This window comes from Elgaria multicarinata, chromosome 3 (assembly GCF_023053635.1).
Source record: "Elgaria multicarinata webbii isolate HBS135686 ecotype San Diego chromosome 3, rElgMul1.1.pri, whole genome shotgun sequence".
NCBI classification, from domain to species: Eukaryota; Metazoa; Chordata; class Lepidosauria; order Squamata; family Anguidae; genus Elgaria; species Elgaria multicarinata.
Genome location: NC_086173.1, coordinates 58,682,783 through 58,703,649, shown reverse-complemented (window position 1 = coordinate 58,703,649; position 20,867 = coordinate 58,682,783). Strand labels below are relative to the sequence as shown.

Below are 20,867 nucleotides of genomic sequence, written 5' to 3'. Positions count from 1 at the left end.
GCTGGGTGGAAGAAGGGATGTTGGCAGGTTGCAGCTTTTCTCACATGTGAATGGCAAGGTGGGACTGCTAGAATTCCCTTTTCCAAACAATAATTGAATATAGACAACGTCTGCCTCACTCTACTCCACCCACTCAACAAAGCAAGGATGTTTAAACATTGTATTTGTTTTACAGACCAATTATCGTACACTTGCCCGATATTCCTCTAAACTTGGCAAGATGGAAGTTGGTAGTGTTGCCAGACGGACAGAGCATCAGCCATCATTTACTTGCCAGGCAAGCAAAGCAAAGCAAAACACTAGACAGAAAACTAGCTGAGACAGCCTCAGTCTCCCATCTGTAAAATAGGAATTATTTATAATCTGCTCTACAGGGATGTTGCAAAGATGTGAGTATGTGTAGCAGAGATTGGCAACCTGGTGCCCTTGGGTGTTTTGGACTACAACTCCCATCTGCCCCAACCAGCATGGTCAGTGGTCAAGGATTATGGGTGTTGTTGTCCAAAACATGGGGAGGGTCCCAGATTGCCCACCCCTGGGGTATACTATAATCCAGCAAGCATTATGCGGTTGTATAGAAAGAGCCAGTGAATTTAGTAGGACTTGTACCTGAATGAATATGAACAGGATGGGAGACTTTCTAAGCGCTTCTGAAAGTCACATTAATTCTACCTTGGTGGTTTGAATTTGTAACAAAAGCAACTCCCCGATCTAGGAGGCGGGAGGGGGCGTGTCCCTCGGAGTTCTTTACCCTGCCTCCGTTCCGAAGCCTCTCTGAAAGGCAGATCCGCCTCCGCTCCTATTTTTCAGCTTCTCATTGGCTGCAGGGCACGTCGCTCGAGTTCGGAGGTGCCTTTAGCCGAAGTTTTTGCTATAATCAAGAGCTCCACGTGTGGCAGCCGCCGGAGCAGCCGGGAAAAGAGACTCCCAGCCCAGGAAAGGTGACAGGCGATTGGGAAGGACTCTCGCCTCCCTCCGCCGGCAGTCATCGCTCCGTGCAAGGTGGGCGCAGACTCAAGCGGGGGAAATCCGAGCGAGACCCACGGAAACACCGTCGCCGCCGCCAACACAACCAGCAGCAGAACCTCTCTCGGACACGAGGCTGCTTTCCGCGGACGGCCAGCCCCTCGGCCTCTTTGACTGGCCAGCCCCACAGCGGGGCCAGCGAGCGTTGCACTGGCTTGCCGATCTCCTCGGCAGGACAGAGCTCCGGATCTCCGCCTCGCCGATCAGCGGCAGGGGCGGCAGAGGCGGAACGGCCCCTCTGAAGATTCCCGCTTGGACCAAGCGCGCCCATCCAACTCCCGCTTGGATCTCGCTGCCCACGCCCGAGACGCCCCTGCACTTCCCTCTCGCCGCCCTAGAACCAGCGCGTGGCCGCGAAGCTTCCGCCCTCGCTCCGGCGCGGGGCTCCCGGCTGGCTTCAGCGTGAACCGATGCACTGAACTCTCCCCCCGGCTGCCTGCCCGCCTCGATGCTCCCGTCACCCCGCGAGGAGCCTCGCTAGAGCGGCCAGGCTGCGCGGCCACCCGCAGCCGGGCTGCGATGCTCTGAGCTGCTGTCTCCCTCCGGGCCTGGCTTCATCCCAAGCGGCCAGATGCCAGCGACCCCCTTTCCCGTGAAGTGAGACGGCGCCTTCTTGCTCCAGCGCCGGGGTGATGCGCCCGCGAAGCCCCGCGCGCTAGGAGGCGGAGAGGAAAGCAGCCGCGCTCTCCAGCCTCACGTGCCAGCCTTTCGGACCCGGAGCGTCTCTCCATGGGGCTGCTCGCTCCCCGCCGGTGCTAAGCGGCTGCGCTTAGGGGGCGATGGCCCCGGCGCGGGGGGCCGCCTAGCATGGCCCGGGGAGGGGCGCCCCCCGCCTCGTCGCCTGGCCCCGAGCCCCTGCCCCGCCGCGCCTTGCGGAAGCTGCTGCTCCTGCTCGGCTCCCTCCTCATGTCTCTCTACGCCAGCTACTGCCTCGCCGGGGCGGCGCGCGTCCTCACCCGGGAGCCGGCCCCGATCCCGGCCGGTCAAGGCGACGAGGCGCCCGGCACGCCCCGGGACCCCTTGCTGCAAGCCCAGCCGGGGGGAGAGGGCAACAAGCGGCTGCCCCAGGCGGTGATCATCGGCGTTAAGAAGGGCGGCACCCGGGCGCTGCTCGAGTTCCTGCGCGTGCATCCCGATGTGAGGGCGGCGGGCGCCGAGCCCCACTTCTTCGACCGCAACTATGGCAGGGGACTCGCCTGGTACAGGTAGGTCCCTTGGCTTGGCTGCCCTCACGTGCCAGGCGCGGGGTAGGAGGGCCACCGGGTCCCCTTCCTTTCCTCCCTTCCCTGAGCTGAAACGGAGTCGCGGGGGCAGCTGAAGAGCCCATGCGCTGGCACTCTGGGCATTACGGTGTTGGCAAAATGAATGGGCTCCCTTAGCATCTTCAAAGCCACGGAGAGCTAAAATTAGGGGTTCGCTGACAGCCAATCCCCCACACCCAGTACACACAGAACAAGCCTATGTACACCCACATCTGGGAAAATGCCTCACTGAACGACTCCGAGTAAACAAGTTGTAGGCTAGCACTGTTCTCATCTCTTTTTCATTTTTGAAGGAAGACGCTCAGGACCCAAACTATGAACTTTGCCTTGGAAGCTGTGTTCATTAATCCTCAGTGAATCGGGTTGTGCTGTGATTGTTGTTTAGTAGTGAGAAAAATACTTTGGACATGCTCAGAAGCACACATTTCTTTATTCACATATTTCAGGACTGAGACTGAAACTGGAAGCTGTGTTGGGGTGGGGGGAGATGCTTCAGGGCTTTGACCAATGTACAGCACAGTTATACAATGGGGGCATCTTCTCAAGTAAGTGGGTATAAGATTGCACCTTAGAACTCTGCCCATAGTAAATCCTGAGTACCCAGCATGCTTTGCAAGCAGGTTACCTTGCTCCTTTTCCAGGGCTATAAGGCCTGTGAACCTTCCTTTTCCACAACTTACTCTGTCAACCAAAATTCCTGATCACCCTTCCTCCTGGGATGCTTGCCTACTAACTTTGATTAACTTTCCATTTCAAACCCACCCAGAGCTCCAAAATCTCCGTCCAACGAACCAAACTGTGATGCCCACATCTCCCTTCTCCTTCAGTCCACAGTGTTTGGCATAAACCAGCCATGAGTTCCTCACACTGGTCCACAATTCCCCCATTGACCTGTATCTCTTCCTAGGCACCTCACCTCTGGGGATAGCTCACACTTGCTTCTTTCACTTTTTTCATCCATCCATTATAACTGGGATGATGGGTGGATTTCAGCCCTAATGCTCTTGTCAGCTGCAAAGCAAAAGGAGACAAGATGTTGTTAGACTCTTACTCCCATCAGCCCCAGCCAGCATGGCCAATGATCATGGATGATGGGAGTCCAACAACATCTGGTCTTTCTGTCAAGCTCACTCTTTTATAAGAAGATAGGGGAGGAGGATCTGTACAACTTCTTTTCCACAAACCCATTTACTTACACACACACACATACACACACAGAGAGAGAGAGAGAGAGAGAGAGAGACTCTTGCAGAAGAACAGGTAGACACAAAGTTCCCCAGCAAGGGGAAAGCTGTTGCTAAGGGTTGGATTCCCGCTTCTCTTTCTTGAATGATTTAAGCATGTACATATTTAGGTATCTCTCTCTCTCAATCCAGCCCTAATCACTACCTTCTACACTTCACACCTTTCTGATGATTTCACCTTAATCAAGGTGAGCCTACAGTTGTACACATCATGACACAAGCCTTTCTGCACAAGCCGAGGTGGAACCCCAGGCAGCTCACAGAGCCACCCCTAAAAGTGCCCCCTATATAAACCCAGCACCAACTCCTTCTCATGTTACCATAGCGGCTACTTCCTTTGCAAGCTGCCTTCACGCCTTGATCTGAAGTGTATGCTTTTGGAAGGGAGCAAATCCTACAGATTCCAAGAGAATGGTCCAAGTAAAGTATTTTAGGATTGTAGCCTTAACGAGGCCCAAAGGCTTTTTCCAGGCTCTGTCCCAACTAAGCTCTTTTCTAGGTTCCGATCCTCCCCTATAAATTTCGTAAACAAACCAGATTGAATCCCAGCCTTGCCTTCTCCCTGTAAATAAATTCTTAATTAAGCCTCACACCTCCCATGAACCCACTTCTCCAGCCCCCACTCTAAGCCACCAAAACCCTGTTCTTCATATCTAACCTATCCATCCTCAGCCTTGGAAGTGGCCTCTAGCCGAAGCCCCCTTTACCTTTATCTTCAGGGTCAAAAATAAGATGTGGGAGCAAGCGTGATTGGCAAAAAACAGTTAATCAAGATCTCCATTGGGCTGTTTGGGGGGAGGCGGGGAGGTAGAAGGGAGAGGCGCTACACAAAATGGCAGTTTGGGGCAATTGCAGAAGTGATGCCATGCATGCTTTCAGTCTGGATGCACTGCTTATGAAATTAATGTAGGAAAGGAAGAGGAAGAGAGGCTGTTTTAAATTGAAAGTGTGTTCGAACCAACAGAGGTTTTTAAATATATATATACACACACATAATATACACACATGCACATACTTATACACACATGTACACACACAACACACATATTTGCATTTGAGATGTGGGAAATGCAGATGGTCCATTTGTGACATGTTAAAACAGTGTAAAATGTGATCTTGCCTATAAGAGGACAGGCATGTTAGAGCCAAGTTCTTTCTACTAGTAACTTGTTTCTTCGTTCCTTCCTTCAGATGCCCATTACTACTAGCTGCTAAATTAAAGCAAACTGCAAGAGTAATAATTTACCTCCTTTTGTTAAAGGGATGAGTGCAGCAAACATGTAGGCTGTAATTGTTACTGATGCATTTAGAAATCCAAAGTAGGTATCCATGTGCTTTGAGGAGGCAGAGTTAAGAAATTAATCAGTTGATCTTTTTGGTATGCATGCTCTGATCTTCTTTCTTGAACTGCTTGACAACTTTCTTGTATCACATTAATTGTGGGAAATTAGTGCAATTAACTGCCTCTCCTGTAAATACTTCCTCGCACTTCGTTTGTTCTGTCATGACCACATCTTATGCACTCAAAAGTATTTGTGGAACTGGAGTCCTTGAGAGAGAATTTTTGATGCTATCCAAGGCCCTTTCTTAAGACTAGGGGTTGGATCCAGGAGCTGCCCCACTGAGGAGGGGCTCACTCCATTCAGCAGGGTCTGCTGGCTCTCTGAGTAGCATTTTTAGGGGGCTGGAAGAGCTGCTGTGGGAAGAAGAAGGCAAGGAAGCCCACTACTGCCAGTGCAGTTGATCCAGCTTAATTCTGGATCCAACCCCATGTGGCCCAATCTAGCAAAACTCAGTTGTGTCTAAGTCTCATTTTCATCGGTGGGATTGAAGTGTGTGATCTCAGTGGGACCTAAACACCACCACCACCACGTGGATTGGGACATATGGCTTTAAATCAATAAATGGGGAGTTTTTGTTTGTTTTGTTGTGGGGAAAGGCAGATGTCTTGGGGACATAGAGAGCCGCTTCATATGAAGTCTATTGGTCCATCTAGCTCAAGATTGTCTATACTGTCTGACAGCAGTTGTCCACGATTTCTGATATGTGTCTTTCCTAGCCTTACCCGGAGAGCCCAGGGACTGAATCTGTAACTTTCGGCATGCAAAACCATGGAGTTACTGCTCTGCCCTGTCTTTCCTCAAGGTAGCAAATCTGCTGTGTGGTTGGATATTTCAGTTCCTCATCACCCAAACTGCGAGGGAGTGGCCATAGCTCAGTGTGAAAGAACACCTGCTTTGTATGCAGGAGGTCCCAGGTTTGATCTCCAGCTTCTCCAGGTAGGGTGAGGAAAGACTCCTGCCTGAAACCCTAGAGAGCATTGCTGCCAGTCAGTGTCGACAATACTGGGCTAGATGGACCAAGGGTCTAATAACTCAGTCTAAGCCAGCTTCCTATGTTCCAATATTTTATCTCTGATAAAAAGTTATTTTCCCCAACCTCCCACACCATCCCAAACTATTGTGATTGCAAGCACATTAGTTGTGCTGGCCCCTATTGGAAACTGCGGTGACATCACTAGCGGTGGGCAACACCAGCCCCGCCCCTTTTGCCATGTTGTAAACTTTAAGAAGTTCTTCAGATAGCACTTGTCTGCTATGTCCTACAGCATTTGCAACTGGTTTCTACTAGAGATCTAATTATAAAAGAGAAATTATGTGTGACTTAAAACAAATATCTGTGAAAAGGTTCTTAGGGTGCAATCCTGTGCGTGCTTTGGCAGAGAAACGTCCCACAACTCCCAGCATTCCCTGGCCAGCATGCCAAATACCTGGCTCTCCTTTTTCACAGCAAGTCGTAGGGATGGTTCACACATGTGCCAGGAAAGATGGTGGGGTGGTTGGCATCTGCCAATATGGTGTGGTCTGTGGGTGGGCAACTTGTAGACTAAAACAATTGGAGAATCGCATCTTCCATCAGCACTAGCCAGTATAGCCAATGGTGGAGGAGGATGGGAGTTGTCAGCCAAAACAGCTGGAGAGCCACCACAAGTTGCCTATCCTGGTGTAGTGGATAGGCTGTTTGGACTTGAACTGGGACTTTATCTGGCTATAAATCTTCTGCCTTTTTTCTCTTGAGGGCGAAGGACTATGTGGATTGGGTACATGCTAGTTCTGAGCTAAAGGGGAGTGCTTTTCTGAAAAATGCTCTTGGCTGTGTGCAGAAGTGCTGCTTTGAAAGTGGTTGCTTTGAAAGGCCAGATATTTTGACCCTTTTCAGAGTGGAAGCAATGGTTTCTGAATTTGTTTTGTTTGTCCCCGCTGACATATGCATGAAGCTAAATCCGATTGGCTACATAACATAATGATTTTGTCATGTTCACTATATGATCCCTGTTAGGTGATTCCAGCCAATGTGATTAAATGAAGCACAAGAGACACAATGAATTGAATAATAGAAATAGCAGAGTAGTAGCAGTAGCTGAGCAAAGAATGACAGCGACCAAGTTCAGAAAGTTTCCCCCCCAAGGAATATCCCCCCTCCCTTCCTCCAAAGCACACCTTTCAATCTGAAAATCGAAATGGGTGAATATTTGGCTTAGCATACATTCATATATGCATGCTGCCATGTTGCATGTGTGTGTGCACAGCCATTGTGTCCCATCACATGACCATGATTCTGAGTTATATGTGTGTGAAGTGGTATTACATCAGCATGTGTTTTAAAATATCCCCCTGAGATGTTAATTATTTTCTTTCCTTTTTTAAAGAACTTGAAAAATGACCTACCTAAACCCATTTTTAATTTTTTTTAATTTTTTTTTAAATGAGTTTAATTTTACAGGCTACTTATAGCCAATTTAATTCAAAGGTTCACATCTATCTATGTGTGTTTGACAAAGCAATCCTATATGCACATTGTGCCAGGACCGGAGAAATGCTTGTAGCTCTGCTGTTGGAGCAACCACCATGTCCCATACGTGCTCTGCCTGGGAAAGGAGAACCGCACAAACAGAAAATACAGAAACCGTTCCAAAATGAAAGACAGGCCCAGTATTTCCAGCATTCCTGGAAATATGTCCAGTGCCCAACAATTAGAGACTGTGCCGGCGACATTGCCCACACAGGGAGGCAGCCAACTAACTCCCAATTATGGGGGCACAGCGCTAGCATGCGCTCCTGCATCACGGTGACACACAGGACAATGCCAAGTGCTCCCACGCCCTCAGTCTCAGCAGCAACCCCACTACTCCTAGTCCCCAAGCATCCTGCACAGGCAGGTTTTGAAGATCCCAGTATGCTTCTCACAACCAGCAGCTGGCTTTCTCTTGAACAGAACTGCAGCCACCACCATGCTTCAGTCCAGTGTGGTGTAGGGGTTAGAGCGTTGGACGGGGACTCAGAGGGGTCTGGACTCTAGTCCCCACCCAGCCATGAAGTTCACTGGATGACCTCAGGCAGCCAGGCTGGTCACCGGTATACCTAGGGGTGACCACATTACACCAGTTTTAAAATCTCTTCACTGGCTTCCAATTAGTTTCCAAGCAAAGTATAAAGTGTTGGTTATCACCTTTAAAGCCCTACATGGTTTGGGTCCAGGCTACCTGCGGGATCGCCTTCTCCTGTACAATCCACACCACACACTCAGGTCCTCTGGGAAGAACTTCCTTCAGCCAGCCAAAACTAGGCTGACAGGTATTACCCAGAGGACCTTTTCCTCTGCTGCTCACAGACTGTGGAATGGCCTGCCGGAGGAGATTCGACAACTTAACAGTCTTTTAGCATTTAAGAAAGCTATAAAGACTGATCTCTTCTGGCAAGCCTATCCAGTGGAATTTTAGGATGCTTTTAGTATGCTTTTAGTATGTTTTTAGGAAGTTTTAACAATGTATATTGTGTTTTGATTAATATTTTATGTATTTTATACTTGTTGTTCCCCGCCTCAATCAGGATGGAGAGGTGGGTAAGAGATGTTGTTGTTGTTGTTGTTGTTGTTGTTGTTGTTATTATGCCAATCACTTAGCCTAACCCACCTCACAGGGTTGTTGTGAGCATTAAATGGACCAGAGGATTGTGTAGGGATGTTGGAGAAATCTGCAGCAGATTCAAATGAGTTTGAATTCCTATGATTGAGATACGCAGCAATGGTCAGCAGAAGAAGCAAAGGCAGGGTGGGGTGGCTCCGAGATGCCCACTGGCAGTAAAACCGGGTCATGGGGATGCCGAAAGGGAACGGGATGCAGGCGCAGCCATCCACAGCCAGTGGGGCACATCTCTGCTCTGTCTTTGGAATGGGGGGGGCACAGGGGGAATCCTACTCATTCCCCCCCATGCTACAGCTGCAATGACGAGAGTGGATGGGGCAAGCGGCAGCAATGGATGCAGATGAAAAAAGCCAGCTGAGACAGTTTCTGGCTCTCTCTTGGACTGAACTGGGTGGGGGATGGAGCCTACCTGTGGGAGACACAGACAGAGGACAGCAGCCATTGGAGCACATAGTCCTGGTTGCCAGCAGGTGCTTGTGAGGTATGGAGGGAGGGAGGGAGAGAAGTGGAGGGAACCTACCCGAGTGCTCAGCCAATGCTCACGTCTGAGCTTCTCACCATAGGGGGAGGAGACAGCAATGAGTAAAAGTTCCCCCTTCCCCCTTGGGGGTTGCAGTGGCTGGCTTTAGGCTTGGGCAACCTAGCCACTGGTCTCCTCACCACCGCCATGGCCGAGTCCTCCTCCTCCTCTCTCCTCTTCCTTCCTCCCTTGTTATTGGGCCCTTCTTTTGCTCTCTCTGCCTCTCCCCCTGCCTTACCAAGCAACCCAATCAGGCAGCAGGGGCGACAACAGGCCCCATGGAGGGGGAGCTAGGGCTGGAGAATGAGGCCAAAGCCCAGGGCCCTGCAATCCAGCAGAGGGGCAAGTGATCACCCAGGGAGTGGCAGGTGAGGGAGGGCAAACATCCTAGTCTCAGCACTTGCGCTGATGCTGGTGGTCACTGTCGCGCTCTTTCTTTCTTATTTTTAAGAAGTAGTTTGCAGCCGGGGCCACCAAGCAGGGCAAATACACGCTTGCAGGTGCTTGTGTTATTATTTTTCCCTTGACTTTATATTATCCTTTTCTACAACACAATGGTGCTTATTTCCAAGTAGATGTGACTAGCATTTGGGTAGCAGAAGCAACCTCCATTTTAATCCTAGGATCATGAATGATGGTGCTATGATTTCAGTGAGTTTAAAATGCGAAATTGCACTTGCTCAGAGTCTTCATTTATTTAAATCAGGGTTGGCAAACAGTTTTCTGTTTGGTTTTTGTTTGTTTGTTGCTCTAAAACATCAGAAATTTAGAAGCATCCTTAAAACAAAATGGAGGCAAAGGGGGAAGAGAACTTCGCTTTGGGCTTCACAACTGAAGTAATACATCGAAGTAGTGTCGTGCATAGAGTGTTGGACTTGAACTGGGAAATCTGAGTTCTAGTCTCCACTCTGCCATGAAGCTCACTGGGTTCTTTTGGGCCAGTCACTGACTCTCAGCTTGGCCTACCTCACAGGGTTGTTAGGAGGGTAAAATCGAGAAAACGAGGAGGATCATGTATGTTGCCTTGGGCTCCTTGGAGGAAAAGTGGGATCTAAATGTAACAAATACTTTTAAAAAATATATAAATATTGTGGGGGAATTCAAATGTCAGTTTACTGTAAGTGGTGGCAGCAGCTGTCTGATGCTCCTTTCAGCACTAGAAAAAAAAGGGGGTACCATGCAGGTAGCTGTCAGAAATAATGGTCCCTGCTGGGGTCCTGCAGCCTGGCACTTACCCCACCGAACCTAGCACTGACGCCAGGCTGCACTCAGACTCTGGGTGATGACAGCTTGTTCTTCTCCATGCGTTTGGGACTGGGCCAGGTGAAAGCATTCGCGAGTGTTTGGCCAGGCATGGCAGTAGTTGGACTGGAGTGCCTGGCTTTTGCTGACAGAGGGCTATGGGGGTCAGTACCTCTCCTGAGTATGGTAGACGTTGCTCCATGTGTTGAAGTGGAGCAGGGGAGGAGCGTTATAGCAATGCAATTCAGACAAGACACACTATTCATATATAGAAAATGGCGGGGGGCGGGAATGGATGGCGGGGAGACATGGAAGTCAGTCCCATCTGTTCTCCTTTTAGCACGGTTGTCCCTTTTCATTGCTTACCTGCATTGATGCTCTGTCTTGGCACCCCCAGCAGTTGGCATGGAGTTTGCTGTCAAGTATTTATGCCTGGAGTCCCGAGGTGTGAGATACCTGTTAGGATTCTAGGCAGAGAGATATTAGCGAAGTGCTCAAGTTCTTATGAGATGGGCCGTTTGTGCAGGGTGCTCCCTTTTTGTGCAAAGTAACCTTTCTCCCAGTTTCCCATCATCAGAGTCCTGCCTTTTGAGCTTTAGGTGTGTGCAACATTGAGGGTGGACAGTTACAGCTCCATGCCACGCATCCTAGCGCCCGAGTTATGATCTCACCATGTGGGGTTTATCAACTGGTGGTGCTGGGCTGTGATCAAGCGTCAAGTTACACGCATCCTATGCTCTGGCATGGCAACATAGGTGAGGTGGTTGTTGATGCAGGGGTAACTCTTTTTGAATTATCCCCTCCCAGAAGACACTGAGGGGGGATAATTCTTTGTGTGAAGTGTGGTGCTGATGAACATTTGCACTGTCAATGGGGTGGTAGCTGTGGATCGAAGGAGTAGAGGATTTGGTGTAGAGTGTGCTCCTCCCCGGCAACTCCACTCTATTCCAGCCATTCCACTGGTGTGTCTGTCATGACAGCCATGGGTCTGGTGTTCAGATGGCATTGGCCCTGTTCATGTGACACGCTGAGCCATGGTGGTTAAGCAGTTTGAGCTAAACATTATGGCTTAGTGTGACGTGTGAACCATTCCTAACCATGGGGGCTACAAAACCATGGTTTAAACATGCTCGCTAACCATTTTCTGCAAACGGGTTAGCAGCCTAACCATGGCTTAACATGTTGTCTGAACAGGCTCATAGCATGGCTTTCACCGCATCCTATAGCCCTCCAGCCAGTGACTCCTCAGTACAGGATTGCTCACTAGGTTTTCCGCAGCATATGGGTGGGGGCTGTGGAAAGTCTGCATTTCTGACACCCCCCTTCATTTATTTAAATAAACCACTTTCACAACAGAAGAATTTTGTGAAAGCTAATAAATGCTGGGTTATAGGAGGTACCCACAAAGACAGCTTTAACCAAGTCCAATCAAATCTTTTTTAATGGAATACATTTTTCACTCGTTGAGAAAGGGACAAAACCAAAAAATGAAAGAGGCCACAGCAATGTGAAAATCAACATGAAAGCCATAGGGCAATTGTCTTATTTGCAATTTGCATTGTTTAGATGCTTCTCTCACGTGCTTCTGTCATTTAAAGTTAATAAAGTTGTGTCCTCTGGCAAGTTAATATGAAAATAGCTTGTTGGCTCAGCAAGCAATTTGTCTTCGTTGCACAGCAGAAATGCTTTGTTTCCCATCAAGTACACAGGAGTAAAACAAAGGGCTCTCTGGCTGCGATTGGTGCACACTTAGCAATGAAATGTACATCCTAGTTAACATCAGTCATTTTCTAGATTAGATTAAAGGAACACGGTTGGAGTGTAAGGTTGCCGTCATAGGTCCTCTTGCTAGGGAACTGAACGCCGTGGGACTTATATCTGACTAGAGATGGATCTTCTTCTTCTTCTTCTTCTTCTTCTTCTTCTTCTTCTTCTTCTTCTTCTTCTTCTTCTTTAATTTGCATCCCATTTATGAAGACATTTGCACATTTTGATATGTTCTTATGAAAACACCTGACCCAAATGTAAATTTTAACCACTTTGTGCCTGCCAAATCCAGCAGGTACAGCTATTTTCAGGATGGAGATGGCTATGTTGTACTTGCCTGCCATGAAGCTGTTAATGATGAGAAGCCTGTCAGGAGAAAAAGAGCTGGCAACCCTAAATTCACCACCACAAAAATGGCTGAATACACAGGGATTCCAAGCTAGACTTGTAAGAGCTAAGCATTTGCTTGGATGGCTACTTTCTCCCACATCTGAATTTTCTTTCATTTCAAGTTCTTTCAGTCCTGTTTGTGAAGAAATGTGCAAGCTGAGGAACATTCATATATATATATATATATATATATATATATGGACCAAATAAAATTCTCGCCCATCTGAATAAGCATGCTTAGGATTGCATTGCACATCTCATTCTAATCTATTGATGCTAGTTACTCCTGTAAGCTGGTTGAAAGAGTAATGATAAAGGCAACCTCAGAGTAAGTTATGTGCAGTGCAATCCTATGTACATCTACTCAGTAGCAAGGCATATTAAATTCAAAAGAACTTAACTCCCAGGTACAGGATTTCAACTTTAAGCGTTCTAACTGCAGTTCTTCAACAGGGAAATGGAGACCATCATCTATTGAAATGGCAGTGTACACACCATTTGAATATTTGAAATTATCAGTGTACATAGATCAGCCTCCCCCAGGAGACACTGGAGGCCTGCATCATCCCCAACCAGAGGATGGGAGTTGTACTCCAATGCCTCCCAAGGACACCAGTTTGGGGATGAGTACCATAGATTCAATATAGAAGCTTTTTTTTTTTTTTTAGAATAAAGACTTTCTATTCCTGAAACTCAAAGCTGTCAGTGAAACGGCCTTTTCTTAACTGTGCAGTTATCCGATTGTGCATGCCTTGAAAGAAGATCAGAAAAGAAACATGAAAACATCTGAGGTTTTTCATATTTATTTTTAAGCACATTTTTCATGACTTTGAAAATAAGCACCTGACTTTTGAGGGATGGTGGATGTCCAGAATGGCTGGCTGGCATTCAGGGAAATTGTTTTATCTTTGTGACCCTAAAGAGTCTTGGGCATGAATTCCATTGCAATCAACGAAATGACTTTGGGAGGAAATGCTAGTGCACACAGTCTCAGAAACTTTGCCACTGTGGCTGTGAAGAATGCAGAAGCAGCCACAATAGATTTCTTGAAGTAATCATAATTTCATAAAGATGCAATTGATCTTGGAGATGTTTTGCTTTGTGCAGTTTAAAAACACAATAATCCACACTCAAGGTTGTGTATGGGTTGAGTGTGGGTTATCATCAATCTATGGCTTGTTGTTGAAACATGAGTTGTGTTATCCGAACCCAGCAGTTAACTACGAACAACCCACAGTTCACAACCCAAAACCAAACCATTGGTTCTCTTCATGGGTTGCTTGTGCTTAATAAAGAATGGTTTGTTAGCATGGCTTGGTTCAGACAACACAACAACCCATGGTTCAAGAATAACCCATGGTTCAAGGTTGAGTATGGGTTATCATTTTGTGTGAATCCAGTATATATCATACAATTCAAGGCTAAAGAACTTGTATTGCTAAACAGGTGTTGCTAAACTACAACTTCCATGATCCCTGGCCATTGGCCATACAAGTTTCAGCTGATGGAAGTTGGAGGGTCACAAGTTCACCACCTTAATATAATTCATTGCCCAAACTACTTTTCACTTGGGTGCCAAAACTACTTTTCACTTGGGTGTACATAAACCTCAGAGGGTCTCTGCTTCAGGTTTCCTTGGAGACAAGCACGATTCAAAGTCACATTTTTGGATGTATTTGAGATTAAATTGAAAAAGATGTCATTTCAATTTAATCTCAGATTTCAAGACAATTTTTTACAGGTTAAACATTCATCTCTTTCCTCCCTGCCCCACATTTTTAACCAATGGGACATTTATTTTTTTATTTTTTTATTTATAGAATTTATATTCTACTTTGCCATATTAGCCTCAAAGTGACTTTCAAGTCAGTTAAAAACACACACCAGAAATAAGCCTAGAATAATACACCTATAAAAGCATGTTAAAAAGAACCTCCAATAAAACCAATTTAACCACCAAAACAACAAATGTGATTAAAAGGAACTCAGACATTAAAGTCATAAAAAGCCGTAAAGAGACAGTATAGGTTTCACCTGGTGTTGAAAAAGTGGTAAAAATGTGCCAGATACACAACTCTAAGGGCGTTCCTAGATGAGGCCTTAGCGCGCCTTGAGAGCCGGTTTCCCTGCTGTGCTTCCACATGACGCACAGGGGAATCCGGCTACAGGCCGCACTGAAGCCTCCTCTAACGCGCCATAAGCGAAGTCGCTTATGGCGCGCCTTTTCCGCAGCTCCGGCCTCAGGCCGGAGCTGCGGAACGTCTAGAGACTTCCGTGGCTTTTTGCGGCTACTCGCTTACTCATGAGTAGCCGCAAAAAGCTGCGGACTGGCCACAGCGCTGAGCGTTGTGCCCATCGGGCCAGGAGGGAGGATCCCGGGGGAGACGACGGGGGCTGGCACAGGGCGACGACGGAGGAGGGGGAGGCGGCATGGGAGACGACGGGGGCTGGCACAGGGCAACGACGGAGGAGGGTGGAGGGTGGCATGGGAGACGACGGGGGCTGGCACAGGGCGACGACGGAGGAGGGTGGAGGGCTGGCACAGGGGGTGAGGGAAAGGCAGCTGGGCACGGCACAGGGGGTGAGGGAAAAGCAGCCGGGCACACGGGGCTGGCACAGGGGCGAGGGGAAGCCACGCATCGGGCATGGGGGGGAGGATGGGCGAGCGAGGGGGGAGGGGTCATCAGGTATTGGGAGGGGGGAGATGGGGCGGGCAGGGGGCCTTAATTTTTTGTAAAAAAAAACCCTTACCTTGCCTTCGGCTTCGGGCCGCACGTGGCCCCTTTAACAAAAAAATAAATAAATGGCCGACGCTGCAGGGCTTGTGTCGTCCCTACGCGTCGGCCGTCTAGGAGGTTGGGCAGCGCACTTTAAAGTTAGCGCGCCGTCGCCCCGCCTCCCTGCCGGCTTATCCCAGCAGGTCTAGCAAAGCCCTAAGAAGGAGTTCCACTGTTTTGGGCACCATCACCAAAAAGGCCCTCTCACCAAGGACCATCTGCTGAACTCACAAAAGTGAGGGGGATCTGGAGAAGGGCTCTGAGGCAGATCTTAACTGGCTGACAGGTTCATGTGGGAAAGATTGTACATTTGGAATGCATATGTAGTCCATGTCTATTTTTAATAGTCCTTTGATATATAAGCAGTGAGTTGGTCAGGCATAGGTGCTCCTATGGAATAATCACATCTGGTCTTTGAAATGTGAGATGTATTTAATTTTCTCTGTGCCTTTCCCAAATGCTGCCCCATTAATGAGAACATTACTCCGAGATTCATGTTTTCGTTATCAGATCTCTGGGATTTTTATTTTATTTTTAGTATTATTTGTCTAGGAATCCAGATCAAGTACATTATTACACCTGAAGGTCTAGTGACTTCAAGAACAAGATACTGGGATGAGAGGGGCCTCTGGAAAACCATTTGGAAACATCCTTTACTTGCCTTTGGCATTGTTAGGAGAGTTGGGAGACTCACCAATTCACCCACCCTCTGGAAAAACTTCCCTCGTGCAGTTCAAGAGGCAGAAAACATAACATCTTTTAAACACCACCTGAAAACATACCTTTTCACACAGGCTTTCCTTGGTTTTTAATTTAGCTGGTTTTTATATTGCTTTTTTATCTTTTAATGTTTTAAATTTATTCTTGTTATATTTTATGGTTTTTAATTGTGCACTGAACAGAGAGCTTCAGCTGATGAGCAGTACAAAAATGTCATAAATAAGTAAATAACTGGTTTTTACCTTTGGGAATTTTCCCTTTTCTTTATCACTCACTCTTGAAAATATCTTGAAAATAATGTTGTGTCAGCCGTTTATGGAAATACGTACAGGTTGATAGGTAACGAAATCCAGTATGTTTTTAGCAAATTTATTTCCTTGTTTATTTGACTTGCATCCTGCCTTTCTACCAAAAATGGCACTCAAGACGGCTTACAATGCATGTTTACTCAGAAACACTCACTGTATCTGGGGTGATCAGATACAAAAGTTCCTGCAGCGTTAATAGAAGACAGCATTTCAGCTGGTGTAAATACAGCTACCTCTCTGGAAATGGTTACAATGGAAGCCTAAAGCTATTGTGCTCTCTCTCTCTCTCTCTCTCTCTGTGTGTGGTATAGAAACCCCATCTCTAATGAAGCTCCAAGCAATTAAACTAAACTAATGAAATGTGTGGATGTTTATGCTAAAATATATTGGTGGCACACAGTGTTTGGAATATGGAATGAGAAGACACTGGCTTTAACATCAGACTCTCAAGTTGTTCTCTTGGGATGTTTTCCATTTGTACTATCACAAGAGGACAACAGTGACCCCTACAGTTGGAAAAATACTATCAGCATTACTAGAAATATGTAGTAAAAAAGCGATGGGAGACCCTTTAAAAAAAAAAAAAAGGTCTAGAAAGAGTTTCATGTTGTTTTTCTAATGGGAAATTAAAAGTTTAGTAACATTGTGGCCAGAAGCTGAGTAAATCTGATTAAGCTTTTTTTTTCTTTTTTAAAAACACACACCAAAAAACCAACACAGTAATTTTGATGAGTATAGGAAAGCAGTGTGTTTGCTTCTAGCAAATCTCTCTGTTAGCCAGTTAAAGTCCCTCTGCTTGCTTACGGATCAGAATAGGAAATGAAACATATCTAAAGTGCTGTATGTTGACTCAAGGGGAACAATGTCTCCCCCTCCCCTCCCCTCCCTTCCCCTTTAAGAGTACATCTCTTCTGTTGGAAAGGCAGATCACCTACAGAGATGCTGATTTAAACACAATCTCTGGGCTTTAATTTGGAAGCTATGACACCTAAACGGATGCATCCATGTGGATTGAATATTGAGGGGATTTTGAGTGCCTGCAGCAGCTCTCCCCCTTTCTGTCCCCCCCTCTCTCACGTCTGTAAGTTACTAGGTTCACAAGGGAGAAGTTTGGAGTGAGGGGGGTGGGAAGCGAACCACAATGGCCTCATTGATTTAAAACTTGAGGAATCGCTGAACAAGTCTATTGAACAAACCGAGTTCAATAGCAGGTGAAGCATCTCCACCCCCTCACTTCCTTGTGTGTAATGCGACTTTATAAAGCTAGAGGGGGAAGAAAACCTTATGTAGGTAACCTGGTCTAATTACAGAAGAGGAGGAGGAAGAAGATGATGAAGAAGAGGCAGGGTGACCATATGAAGAGGAAGACAGGGCTCCGTTAACAGTTGTATAGAAAAATGAATTTCAGCAGGTGTCATTTGTATGCATGCAGCACCTGGTGAAATTCCCTCTTCATCACAACAGCTAAATCTGCCAGAGTCCTGCCCTAGTATAGCTAGGGTGATCAGATACAAAAGAGGTCAGGGCTCCTGCATCTTTAACTGTTGTGATAAAGAGGGAATATCACCAGGTGCTGCATATATAGAAATGGCACCTGCTGAAATTCTGCTTTCAGTACAACTGTTAAAGTTGCAGGAGCCCTGTCCTCCTTTCCATTTGGTCACCCTACTAGAACAGTATTTGTGGCACTCCCATATGTCTCAGATTTGGGAGGTCCTGGGTCCCTAATGAATATGGTATCTTTCTTTCCTCTCTGCCCCCCCCCCCCAAAAAAAGTCAATTGGAATCAAAGGGGGAAGGCTTCCGTTCCTTGAAAGAGTTGGGCAAGAAGCCTCTTCCAACAGCTGGAGACAGCTGTGGAGCACTACTTCCTTCAATGTGGCTTCCCATCCACAGGGCCTTGAGCAGGTCATGTCCGCAAAGCTGAGACAGACTCTGTGGCTTGGGGACTCAAGGCCTGGCTGTCAACATGGGCGGTATGTGCATGGTGTGGCATAGCAAACTGCAGGGTTGAGGTAGGGGGGATAGAATCATGGCCATCACAGCTCTGGGAGAAGTCATAGGTGTGTGAGGACTGAATTCATGCACATGAGGGTTGCAATTAATTGGTGGGAGGGAGGGAAGCAGGTCATTTTGCACAATTAGGCCTTAAAGTAGAGATGTTGAAACTCAGGCCCGTGGGCCAAATCCGGATCTCCTGGTATCTCAGTCCACCCCTCTGAATTTGCTCAGATGACCATGCTGTTTCCCCCCAGTTGCTGACTGTTTGATGGCTCCTTAGCTTTTTTGGGGGGGGTGTTCCTCATTCTAAAAGGTTGAAATGCCTCTCCTAAGAGCTAGTTACTGGTAGGAAGAGCTGTAAACTAAAATATGCTGGTAATTTTGTCCATGACCCTTTTTCCTTCAGCCTTGCCCACCGCTGAAATGAGCTTCCCCCCACTCACCCACAAGAGCTTCTCTGAAATGGCCCTTGGGCTGAAAGAGTTCAATAGCAATTCAACACTCCTCCCTTAAGGTAGGGTGACCATATGAAAAGGATGATAGGGCTCCTGTATCTTTAACAGTTGCATAGAAAAGGGAATTTCAGCAAGTGTCACTTGTATATTTGGGGAACCTGGTGAAATTCCCTCTTCATCACAACAGTTAAAGCGGCAGGAGCTATACTAGAGTGACCAGATTTAAAAGAGGGCAGGGCTCCTGCAGCTTTAACTGTTGTGATAAAGAGGGAATTTCACCAGGTTCTCCACATATACAAATGACACCTGCTGAATTTCCTTTTTCAATACAACTGTTAAAGATACAGGAGCCCTGTCCTCCTTTTCATATGGTCACCCTACTTAAGGGGTCTGTTACATCTCCATTGGCCCATCGCCCCGATAGTCTTTCGGCTGTGGGTGCACTGACTCTCCCAGTATTCTTACCAATGAGCAACAAGGGTTTAATTTCCCAGGGTCAGGTGAAGTTCTTCATTCATACAACTGTGGTGCCTCCTGCTCAGGCTACAATACTTTACCTATGAGCATTTATTTTTGTTTTATATTTTTTAAAGAAAAAACAGTCCTGAGTTAGCCTCCTTCATCTAAGTAAGTTTGCTGTATCAGTGTTTTATCAATTTAAATATTAAGTCCTTGAAACTAAGATCTTAAAATTCAGAGCTGAAAAACAGAGATTGCATTTTGAAATATCATTGCATTGATCTATACTGAATTAGAAACATCATATTTTAAAATCATCATCATCATCTTTTGTTTTTTGCTCTATCTCCTGGCTTTTTCAGCCAATACGTCCAAAGCTTTGCTGATTTCTCTCTTTAGTGTTTATAAGTGCAAACTAACAGCCTTAGTGGCGAAGACATTTTAATCTAGAGCAGGTTTTCCCAACTTAGTGCCCTCCTTACGTTTTGGACTACAACTTCAATCAGACCTGACCATTGGCCATGCTGGCTGGGGCTGATGAGAGTTGTAGTCAAAAACAGTTGGAAGGCACCAGGTTGGGAAAGGCTCGTCTATATACTACTGTGGATTTTTGTTGTTGTTGATGTTCTTGGGGTGAGAATAATTAACATGCGTTAAACATATGAAATTGACAATTTAAATATTTTGGTTCATCTGTGACAGCTCCTTGGGTTTTATTACTTTATTGTTTTTGCTCATTCACTAACCCCCACCCCACCCTACCCTCTGTATAAACACACACACATGCTCTTCTTCTCTATGCATGTGTATTTATATACCTGTATCCTTAAGTTAGCATCAATAGTAGGAATGTATGAGAAACTGGTTTCAGTTTGTTTTTGACCAGGATTCAGAATTATTTTGACCAACCTTCCAGAACCAAACACAGACCCTTAATGCAATCTGCAATCAAAGTTCATACATTTCTGAGCTTGTGATACGATTCGCAGAACAACAACAAAAATGTGTTTGACAAATGTGTATGTTTGGAGAATGCACATAAAGTATGGACTGTTTGAAAATGCACACAAACATTCTTTAATCAATGGGAGAAAATGTGCCAAATGGATACATACATTTGGGAAAATGAGCTGGAAAATACACACAATTTTTTGTGTGAACGGGGTGGGGGAGACACAAAGCTCACAATCTCAAATAGACAGGAACTGAGTCGGAAAGAGCTTCAAGGTGGAATTTGGAGGACCACAACATGCTCAGTTTTTACTGATTCATACATGCCTAACCAGTAGACTGTGCTGCATCCAACATATGGTATTCTGGCAACAGTGTCTAGGAACGCTGCCTTCTCCTAACCGAGACTGAGTTTATGCTAGTATCTTCCCAAAAGGGAATCGTAGTTGTTTCAGGGTGTGTGTGTGTTAAGATATCCTCCTTCAGCCAGATGGTGATCCTTGTGCATGGAGCCCGGCTTCCGGCACAGAATCATATAAAAGCAGCTGTCGACTCCTTGATGAGCTTTTGAACTGTGACCTGTGATTCCAGGGGTCGAGCTTTTCACAGGCCGGCTGTTGAGATGGCAGCAGCTTGTAAGTCATACTGTAACCTGTCTACGCTGCAGCCACAAGGTGATGGCGGGGCGATGATTACTAGATTGCAGCAGTCTCTTAATTAGTTTATGGCAAGAATGAAAGAGAGTCCCTGACCAGTTGAAG

General features: G+C 46.6%; 1 protein-coding gene across 1 annotated transcript in view; it reads left to right on the top strand.

The window, feature by feature from the left end:
• The first annotated feature begins 1,804 nt into the window (after window positions 1–1,804).
• LOC134396694 (heparan sulfate glucosamine 3-O-sulfotransferase 3A1-like) overlaps window positions 1,805–20,867 on the top strand; it is a 77,264-nt gene continuing 58,201 nt past the window's right edge. Inside the window, exon 1 of the mRNA XM_063123245.1 lies at window positions 1,805–2,231. Within this exon, the coding sequence (XP_062979315.1) occupies window positions 1,834–2,231 (398 nt within the window). The 5' untranslated portion in view covers window positions 1,805–1,833. The remainder of the gene's footprint in view (window positions 2,232–20,867) is intronic.